General features: G+C 64.6%; 3 protein-coding genes across 4 annotated transcripts in view; 2 read left to right on the forward strand and 1 right to left on the reverse strand.

The window, feature by feature from the left end:
• The first annotated feature begins 1,256 nt into the window (after positions 1 to 1,256).
• Positions 1,257 to 3,421, forward strand: MFSD3 (major facilitator superfamily domain containing 3). The gene is made up of 5 exons (XM_014538666.1): positions 1,257 to 2,155; positions 2,427 to 2,574; positions 2,657 to 2,781; positions 2,854 to 2,963; positions 3,208 to 3,421. The coding sequence occupies exons 1-5, from the start codon at positions 1,474 to 1,476 to the stop codon at positions 3,379 to 3,381; spliced, it is 1,239 nt and encodes a 412-aa protein (XP_014394152.1). The 5' UTR covers positions 1,257 to 1,473; the 3' UTR covers positions 3,382 to 3,421.
• Positions 3,422 to 3,506: 85 nt separating this feature from the next.
• RECQL4 (RecQ helicase-like 4) lies at positions 3,507 to 9,558 on the reverse strand (the record flags this gene model as incomplete). The annotated part of the gene is made up of 19 exons (XM_014538702.1): positions 3,507 to 3,823; positions 3,915 to 4,023; positions 4,160 to 4,307; positions 4,387 to 4,567; positions 4,638 to 4,807; positions 4,889 to 5,018; positions 5,090 to 5,698; positions 5,775 to 6,165; positions 6,238 to 6,417; positions 6,497 to 6,580; positions 7,029 to 7,165; positions 7,245 to 7,337; positions 7,421 to 7,549; positions 7,633 to 7,752; positions 7,857 to 7,983; positions 8,058 to 8,157; positions 8,248 to 8,852; positions 9,145 to 9,285; positions 9,475 to 9,558. Coding segments are annotated over 19 exons (3,663 nt in total), but the record flags the coding sequence as incomplete, so codon positions are not given.
• The window catches only part of LRRC14 (leucine rich repeat containing 14), a 5,775-nt gene continuing 4,476 nt past the window's right edge, over positions 8,260 to 9,558 (forward strand). For both annotated transcript variants that reach the window (XM_005865042.2, XM_014538665.1), the window contains exon 1: positions 8,260 to 8,265. The gene's annotated coding sequence lies outside the window, so the exon portion shown is untranslated. The remainder of the gene's footprint in view (positions 8,266 to 9,558) is intronic.

The following is a 9,558-nucleotide window of genomic DNA, read 5'->3' on the forward strand; positions in this document are numbered from 1 at the left end:
CCGCCCCCGGCTCTGGCTCTGCCCGTGGGGGCTCAGCGACAGGCTTGGTGTCCTGACTGCCCCGCGGACTGCTGGGGGAGCCGAGGAACAAATGGGTCTCTCCGCCGGGGTTGTGTTTGAAGCATGTGGTGAATGTGTGTGGCATCGGCGTGTACATGCGGCCCGAGGGCTGGGAGGCAGTGAGGGGAGGCCCTCCCGAGCCAGAGCCCCCGGGGTGAAGGGAGCAGGTGCGATGCTGAGGCGACGCCCGGGGATGGCTGGGCTGGAGGACCCGGGACAGGAGGTGGGCAGCCCCGTGTCCTTGCCACTGGAACATGCAGATGAGGCCTGCTGTTGTCGCTGAGGGAGGCATGGTAGTCCCTATTTTATTTATTCATTTTAAAATATTTTTTATTTTTTTATTTTTTATGTATAGGGCATAATGTCACAGGAAGGCCATAGTATTCTGCCACCCTGAGGAGTAAGCCCAAGAGAAGCCATTCTTCAGGCGCTCTGCTCTCTCCACACCCATAGATTTTTTATTGATTTTAGAGAGAGGGAAACATCCATGAGGACCATCGATTGGCAGCCTCCTGCCCGCCCTCTACTGGCGATAGAGCCTGCAACAGGCATTGCCCTGACCGGGAATCTGGCCACCTCTGGCGCATGGGACAACGCTCAACCAACTGAGCCACATGGCCAGGGCGGCAGTCCCTATTTTAAAGACGAGGAAACTTGGGACCCCAAAATATGCAAGACATAACAGGAAACCCACTCACGGTGACCCCAGCAGTTGAGGGAGCGCATTGATTCGAGCCCGCAGGTGGATCTAGGCCGGGCCTAGATCCTAGTCTAGGGTCAGCTTCAGGGACCCACGGGCTCAGAAACCCGAGGCAGTTCTTGCCCACGGGTGTGTGTGTGTGCAGCTCTGGGCAGGAGAGGCCACAAAAGACCCCACATTTGGCTTCCGCTTGGATGGACGTGTCTCCGCAGGGCCAGCTGGAGTGGACTGGGCATGGGAGCTGCTGAAACGCAAGCACAGCCAGGGCCTTGGGCTGGACAGTGTAACTTGAACCAGTTCCTCCATGGGGAGCAGAGGGGGTGCTGGAGAGACTGCGGCCACTGGGGAGATGCCGGGAAACACTTGTGCAGCGTTTGGGTCTAGGCCCCGGAGGTCTGGGGGCGGGCCTGACAACCCCGAGAAGGACCAGAATGGGTCGCATTGCCGCTTTCTGCTCCGGACGCAGTACCCAGGTGGGCCACCGGGGGCGCCGGCGCACTCGGCCGCTCTGGCCCGCTGGCGCTCTATGGCCCACGGGGTCCCGGGAGCGGAGCACGGCCTGCGGTTCTGCGGGTCGGACGCCAGTCTAGCCCTGACCCCGCCCGGCCCAGTCCAAAGGCCATGCCGCCTGTGACCCTTGACCGGACCAGACACGGAACCGTTTTGCCCGTCCCGCTCCAGGCCCAGCCTTGAACTCGGCCCCAGCCCCGGCCATGCGTGGGAAGCTGCTGCCGCTGGCCGGCCTCTACCTGGTGCAGGGCCTGCCCTACGGGTTGCAATCTGGCCTGCTGCCCGTGCTGCTGCGAGCGGGCGGCCTCTCCCTGACTCGCGTGGGACTGACCAAGGTGCTGTATGCGCCCTGGCTGTTCAAGCTGGTGTGGGCCCCGCTGGTGGGCACGCGGGGCTCCCCCAGGGCCTGGCTGACGCTCAGCACGGCTGCTCTGGGCCTGGTGTGCGGGCTGCTGGCAGCTCTGCCTCCGGCTGAAGGTGGCCAGGCGGAGCTTCCGGTTACTGTGGCGGGGCTGCTGCTGTTGCTGAACCTGGGTGCAGCCGTGCAGGACGTTGCCCTCGACACACTAGCCATGCAACTCCTGGAACCGGCGGAGCTGGGGCCTGGCAATACCGTGCAGGTGGTTGCGTACAAGCTGGGGTCGGTGCTGGCGGGTGGTGGGCTGCTGGCCCTGGTGCCCACCCTCTCCTGGCCCCAGCTGTTTCTGCTCCTGGCTGCCACCTACTGGCTGGCTGCTGCCCTGGCTTGGGCTACACCCGCCCTGCAACAATTGCCCTCGCCTCAGCCCTCAGAACTCCCCCCACACACCCTGCACCTTCTGCAGGACTTGCTCGCTGTGTCCGGGACCCTGTGGACCGCCGGCTTTGTGCTCACTTACAAGCTGGGTGAGTGAGGGCTTGAGTCAGGCGATGGCAGGGGTGGGGACCTCCAGGGGGTCCCCAGGAACCAGGAACCACTGGCAGGCCGTCCTCTTTCTGGGCTACGCCCAACAGGGGGCTTTATGTTGTGCCACTGAGCTCCAGCCACAGTCCCTGGGTCCTGCCGATGCCCTTTCTACCATCAGCACCAGAGCAGGGTAGCAGCCGGCTGGGGAGCATGACCAAGGTCCCAGGTGGAAGAGGGGCGGTTGTACTCCTACTCATGTTCTCCCCACAGGCGAGCAGGGTGCCAGCAGCCTGTTCCCACTCCTCTTGCTGGACCGAGGCCTCTCCGCCCCGGAGCTGGGGCTGTGGAACAGTGTGGGTGCCGTGGCCTGCTCCATTGCTGGCTCGTCCCTGGGTGGGGCCCTGTTGTCCGGACACCGGTGAGCCTTCTCAGCCTGCCCCACTCACCTGCTCACCCCCAATCTCCCAAAACCCCTGACCTGCCCAGTCTCCCCACCCCAGGAAGCTGCTTCCCCTGCTGAGGTCAGTACTTCAGTTCCGTCTTGGAGGCCTTGCCTGCCAGACCACTCTGCTCTTCTACTTGGACACTCCGTGGGCCAGGCTGGACCCTGGCACAGTCCTGAGAGGTGAGGGGCGGGCACTGGGCACGGGGGAAGAACACCGTGCATCCTGGGCCCGGCTGACTTTGGTCCTCCCAGGGGCAGTCTTGCTGAGCCTGTGTCTGCAGCACTTCTTGGGGGGCCTGGTCACAACCGCCACCTTCACTCTGATGATGTGCTGCAGCCAGCTGGCACCCAGTGCCTTGCAGGTGAGGGGTCATGGTCAGGACACCAGGGGGATGCAGGGCTGGGGTCCAAGCAAGTCCTAACCCCCCCCCCCCCGCCCCCAGGCCACACACTACAGCCTCCTGGCCACACTGGAGCTGCTGGGCAAGCTGCTGCTGGGCACACTGGCGGGAGCCCTGGCCGACAGCCTGGGCCTGCACCTCTGTTTCTCGCTCTTCCTTGCTCTCTCAGCCATAAGCCAACCCCCCCCCCCCCCCCCGCCCCCAGGCCACACACTACAGCCTCCTGGCCACACTGGAGCTGCTGGGCAAGCTGCTGCTGGGCACACTGGCGGGAGCCCTGGCCGACAGCCTGGGCCTGCACCTCTGTTTCTCGCTCTTCCTTGCTCTCTCAGCCATACCCATTCTGTACCTGAGCCTGGCACCCAGAGCCCTGGCCTGAGCTGGGTGGTAAGACTAGCCAGTAAAGCCAAGTGTGACCGGCCGGCCTGTCTGTCTGGGATGTGTGGTGCTCAGGCTGCCCAGACTGTGCACCGCCCCACCGAAAAGGAGGGGCCCTGCAACAACGCCACCATCTTTTATTTTGTACTTTGGGGCCTCCTTGTGCCCACATTCCGGGCAGTAGGCTTTGTCCAAGGAGGTCAGTCACTGTCCCAGCCACTGATAGCCCCTCGTCTTGGGCCTTGCACCTGCCACTCTCCATGGGCCTGTTCACACCTGTGTCTGACATGGGGGACAGGGCCTGCCCGCGGCCAGGTGTCAGCGGCCCCACAGCAGGATCTCCTCGGTGGCCAGCTTGACCAGGGCGTGGAAGTTCAGGTGCAGGTACTTCCTCCAGAAGCGCCGGTCCCGTCCATACACCTGGGCTGGAAAGCAGGGGCTTCCTGCGGTGGAATGGGGTACATGGCCCTGAGGACTGTCAACTGGGTCCAGCCCCCTGCCCACCTGGTGGGGCTGAGCCGCCCAGGCCCTCACCGATGCCATGAAAGATGCGGGCCACAGCCCTGCCTGAGAACTGCTGCTCTGGCCACGAGGACAGGAAGTGGCGGACGTCCCTGCGGATCTGGTCCTCCCAGTCCTGGAGCTGAGGGTGGGAGAGTGTCACCACAACCTGAGCTTCCAGACCACCAAGCTCCACGGCTGGAGGCCGGGCAGGAGGTGTGCACACAGACGTTTGGCTGCCTGACCTTGCCCTGGGCCCAGGAGTGGCTAGCACTCACCTTGGCCTGTCCCGGCTCTGGGCCCTGTGCTTCCTCCTCACCCCCTGGCCCCTCTTCCTCAAAGTAGTGGCTGAGCAGGGCCTTGAGCCTGGTGCTGCGGTCATCGTCCGGCTTCTCCAAGCATGGCCCGCAGCTGGGGAAGGCTACGCTGGGGTGGGATGAGCTCGTCAGAGCCACCCCCTGGGGTGGGGGTTGGGGAACCATGCCCTGCCCACCCACCCCTGCACCTGTGAAAGGCCTGGAACATAAGGCGCAGGCAGGCCAGGGCCTCCCGCTCTCTGGCCTGCACTCGGTCATGAAGGAAGCCACAGATCTGGTCCTTTTCCTGGGCGGTCAGGTCTCCAGGGCTGTGCAGGTAGAAGGCCAGCTCGCTGAACTCCACCAGCACCCCTGTGCCCCGAGGCACACCTGCCAAAGAGCGTGTCAGATGGGCAGGTGGGCAGGCAGGTGGCAGGCAGGGCCAAGGGTGGGGGCGCACCTTTCCTGGGCTCTGGGTCCCACTGCAGTTGGTGGAGGGCCTTCCGCACAGGGGCCAGCTCCCAGCCCATGGAGTCCACCAGCTCGACCACGTCAAACTCCACAGTGCTGCTTCCCCCACCTGTGTTCCCAGGCAGCTGCTGGGCCAAGCACGCAGCCAAGGGGACACACCTATGCCAGGGGAAGGTGTGAGTGATTGGTAGCCCCAGTCCTCTGTCCCTGTCACCGTTCTGGGATAGGACGTGTGTTCACCTGCTGGCCAGGGCCTGGAGCTGGGTGGGGCCCCCAGGGCATCGCACGCAGCAGCGAGTGTAGGTGGGTGCCAGCAGCTCCAGCCAGTGCTGTGGGTGCAGCTCCAAGTAGCACAGAAGAGTCTCAATGACTGGGGGAAGAGCGGGGCTCAGGGCACATGGGGCTGTGAGGTGCCCCCCAACCCCTGCCCCGGTTCCTCACCCTCCTCAGGCATGTCCAGAGCCTGCACTGTCGGCTGCACTGGGAGTGCCCGCTTGTGGCCCGGGCACCGGGCTGTTGGCTCATGGCTGGGTTGCTTGGAGGAGCATCCCTCCTGTCGCTCGCCTCCTTCCTGTCTCTCGCCTCCCTCCTGCTCAGACCGCCGCTGGGCACAGGTGCAGGGCGGGAATGCACGCTGCACCAGCTTCTTCACAGCAAGGAAGTCAATGGCGTTGGCATGCACGTGTCTGCGCAGCTCCCGAAGGTCCTCGCCCTGCAGCAGGACAGCTGTGAGCGTGTGGCCGTGGCACTGGGGGGTGGGAGGGAGTTCGAGCTGGTGGGCACCAACCTGGGGCTGCAGGAAGAGGTGGCACTGTGCGGGCTGCCCATCACGCCCAGCCCGGCCCACGGCCTGAATGTAGCTCTCAAAACTCGGGGGCAGCCCCAGGTGCAGCACAGCCCGCACATCTGGCCGGTCCAATCCCATCCCAAAGGCCACTGTGGCCACGACCACCCGCAACCGGCCCTCCATGAAGGCCCGCTGCACCCGCCGCCGCTCCCGGCTGCACATGCCAGCGTGGTAGGCTTCAGCCATAGCCTCCGGGGCCCGGCCTGCAGGAAAGACACAGATGGTTGGTGGGCTGTCTGCATGGGAAAGTCTGTGGGGCACAGCCCTGCCCAGCCTCACCTCCAGGCCCGGGAGCCCTGGCCTCGGGCAAACAGGTGCGCAGCAGAGCGGAGACACGCTCAGTGTCCTCACGCCGGTTGCAGTAGACGATGACGGAGTCCAGGGTGCGGAAGCGGTCCCCCCGCAGCAGTGTCACCAGAGCCTGGCAAGGGACAGTGGTCAGCGTGGACAGTCGGGAAACAAAGCCTCCACCGGGTGTGTGCATACCTACCTGGTCTGGGTCCCTGTCCATGGACACAGAAAGGTGCAGGTTGGCAGGGATGGTGACCGGTCCCCTGAGGACACCCTCCTTGGCTATGCCCAGGTGCTCGGCCACGTCGAGAGTGGTGCTGCGTGTGGCTGTGGCTGTGAGACCCAGGAAGCAGCGCACGCCCAGGCTTTCCCGCAGCACCTGTGCAGAGCGGGGCAGTAAGGATGCCCACTCCCCCCCGACCTACTCACCCGTATTCAGGACAAGGCTCACCTTGCAGACACGTAGATAGCAGGGTCTGAAGTTGTGGGACCACTGAGAGAGGCAGTGGGCTTCATCAATACAGACAAAGGCCACTGGGGGCAGCTGAGTGAGGCAGGCAGGGCTCCCGGTCCCAGCTCCAACCAATGCCTCGGGTGACAGCATCAGCACGTGTACCTGGCCTGCCCGAGCCTGTGAACAGCAAGGTCAGGACCACTGCCCGGGGCCCTGCCTGTCGCCCCCAAGGGTCTTGCTCTGGGAGGCCCCTCACCCTCTGCAGGGCGGCGTCTCGCTGCTTCCTCGTCATGCCCGAGTGTACACAAGCCGCCTTCAGGCCTCGGGGCAGGCCGGACACCTGCAGACACAGGAGCCAGTCTGTTGAAGGCCATCCAGCCCGGCCTCCCCCAAGTGCCTCTCCCAGTCGCTCCGCTCGATAGTGACTGCTGCATCCACCCACGTCTTATGAGGAGAAAACACCCAGACTCTGGAACTAAGAGTTCGGGGCTGCCGCTGGGCCTGGGCCCAGGCACTGGGAACAGACAGGCCTCACTGAGGACGTCTCCTTTTAGGGGAGGTTCTGGCCAGCCATGTCCCTGCTGCCCTCAGGCCACTTCCAGGCTGAGGGCTGTGGACAGAGCTGGTGGGCCGAGAACTGTCGGGACCCCCACAGCTCCAGGACGCCGGTGGGTAAGAAGCAGCAGCCCAAAGGGACAGCAAAGCCTGGGTGCCGGTGCGTGCCTTCCACCCACACCTGAGGGTCCTGTGTGTCCTTGGCTGCTGTGCTGCTGGGCCTGTGCACACACCTGGTCGTCCATGAGGGACAGGAGAGGAGAGATGACCAGCGTGAGACAGGGGCTTCGCTGGGCGTAGAGCAGCGCAGGGAGTTGGTAGCACAGGGACTTGCCGGCACCGGTGGGCAGCACCAGCAGTGTGGACATGCCTGGACGGGAGCCGGGTCAGCAGTGAGGCTCTGCAGCCTGGCCTCAGCCCCGCCTCCCTCCCCCGGCAGCCATGCTCACCAGACAGGATTCGCATGACTGCGTGCTCCTGCCCAGGGCGGAAGGCTCGGTGCCCCAGCTGCTCCAGGGCCTGCAACACCTCAACTGGCGTCGCTGTGTATACAGATGTTGGGTCAGCATGGCCGAGTCGCCCCCACCTTTCGGTAAAGGTCCTAGGCTGGTAGGCATCTGCTCACCTGCCACCTGCCCCAAGGGACCCGGTAGGTAGAGTGGCGGCACAGCTGGGGACGGGCAGGGTCCCCCAGGCACAGGTGCCTCCATGGGCACTAGCAACTCAGACCCAGCAGGATCTGTATCTTCCTCACCTGTGGGGGGGGACAGGAGAGGGTGTTATGGGAGCTCTAGGCTGGTCTGGCGTCATTCTAGCAAGAAGGCGGCTTCCACTCACCACGGAGCTGGCCGCAGGCAGGGTGTGTCCTCTGGGCTACTGCCTCTAACGTGGGCAGCATCTGCACGTCATCTTCCTCTTCGCCACCCTCCTTCTTGGGGACCCGGGTAGGTTTTGGGCCTGGGGTACGGAGTTAGGAGGGCTTTTTGCTTCAGTCAGACCCCAAAGAGCACAACACCCTCTCCAAGCAGTGTTGGTCCAACTCAACAGCACAGAAGCCTCACCTGGTCTGGGGCACTGGGATGCCCAGTGGCCGAGCTGCCCACACCGGAAGCAAGAATCCTTGACTGGGGCGTTGGGCTGACCACCCCCCAAGCGTTCTGCCTTCTTCTTCCATTTCTGCTTCCATGCCTGGGGTGGGGCACAAAGGAGGGTCACAAGGCGAGAGGCAGGAGGGGTGAGGGGAGTGCCTGCCACAACCTCACCTGCTTTCGGAGGAGTCTGCCACGCAGGGCTGGGCCCCGAACATAGCGTTTCTGCTTCAGGTTGAGCCGAACGTAATTACCCCTGTCCCGGACAGCTGGCCTAGAAGGGACATACAGCTGTGCCTTGCCCATAGCATCCCCACCTTGGCCCAACTCAAGGGGACCCTGCTGGGAGGCTGAATTGCATTACCTGGGGGCTGAGGGGCCGGTGAGGAGCTGCGCTTGCATGGGCTCCCCTGGACAGTCTTCTGCGTGCAGTACAGCCCTAGCTCCCTCTGGCGGGGAGCCTTCTTGGCTGCTGTGCTGATGGGCCTGTGCAGCAGCGGTCCCCTTTAGCTCCCCACTCTTTCTCCGCTTCTTGCCTTGACTGCTGCCCAGTAGGGGGTTCCCTGCACTGACCCCAGGTACCTTCATAGCTGGAGCCTCTGAGCCCAGAAAAGGTGCCTCAGGGCCTGTGCTGGGGCCAGGATCAGAGGGAACACCTGAAGTCAGGGGCGGTGGCTCCTCTGTACCCGGGACAGGCTGGCAGGCCTCAGAAGTCCCCAGAAAACCTTGGGTCTCGTTGTGACACCTCTGTAGCCAGCCAGGGTCGAGGGAGCCCAGCCGCAGGCTCAGGGACTCCTGCAGCTGCTGGAGCCGGCCTGGCCTTAGCTGGGGCCTGGGGAGCTGGGGCAGCACCTCACTGACTTCTTCAGGAGACTTGGGGGAAGCCCCTGCAGCTGGCAGCCCTGGGGAAGGCACCGTGGGTGGGGGTCTTTGCGGAGGCCGGGGTATTCGGCGCAGGGCTGGCCCAGCCTGGAAAGAGGAGGACAGACAAGCAAGCAGGAGTTCAGGCCCTGGGCGGCCAAAGATCCTGCAACCTGCAGAGTCCCCGCCTAACCCCTCAGTGTGGCCGGGATGGAAAGGAAGCTGAGAGCAGAAACTGACTGTGACCTCCTTTCAGAAGCCGAGGCCTGGTTAGTGCGGGAGGCGTGTGTGTGCGCTGGTGGGAGCAGGGGCACCTGTGGGGGGGTGTCTGCTGGTCCTGCCCCTGGGCCGAGGGCAGTTCTGGACCCCGGGTGGACGTCTCCGTGACTCTTGTCCTCACCTGCAGAGCGTCCTTCAGGTTCGCCTTGAGCCGCTTCCCATAGTCCGGCACAGACCCGCGAGGGCTCGGCCCGGCAGCAGCGGGGAGACTCTGGGTGACAGCCCGATTCAGGTGGGACCCCCAGCAGCTGGGCTCGGGCACCTGCAGAGGAGGCAGTGGGGTCGGAAAGGCTGGTGTGGGGGACAGAGGTGTCTCCAGCCCCTCGCCCCAGTCCCTCCGAGACCGGGAGGGAGCCGGGCCCTCCACCCCTTCCCCCAAATTCTGTGCCTCACGGAGCTCCCCGCCACACAGAAAGCTACGCCGGGAGGCTAGGGTACGGGGCCCCGGTACCTCCTCGGCCGCCTCCGGGGGCGCCTGCACGGGGACGCGGGGTCCAGCGCTGCTGGCCGGACGCAGGGTCTCCTTCAGGGCGCG

The sequence above is a fragment of the Myotis brandtii genome, unplaced genomic scaffold (genome assembly GCF_000412655.1).
Source record: "Myotis brandtii unplaced genomic scaffold, ASM41265v1 scaffold1956, whole genome shotgun sequence".
Lineage (NCBI taxonomy): Eukaryota > Metazoa > Chordata > Mammalia > Chiroptera > Vespertilionidae > Myotis > Myotis brandtii.

Excerpts from the sequence above, each read along its gene's own strand:
- MFSD3 (XM_014538666.1), top strand. The coding sequence starts at position 1,474 with ATGCGTGGGAAGCTGCTGCCGCTGGCCGGCCTCTACCTGGTGCAGGGC. Across the intron at positions 2,782-2,853 it reads CCCTGGCACAGTCCTGAGAG|GGGCAGTCTTGCTGAGCCTG; the intron begins GTGAGGGGCGGG and ends TGGTCCTCCCAG. Across the intron at positions 2,964-3,207 it reads TGGCACCCAGTGCCTTGCAG|GCCACACACTACAGCCTCCT; the intron begins GTGAGGGGTCAT and ends CCCCGCCCCCAG.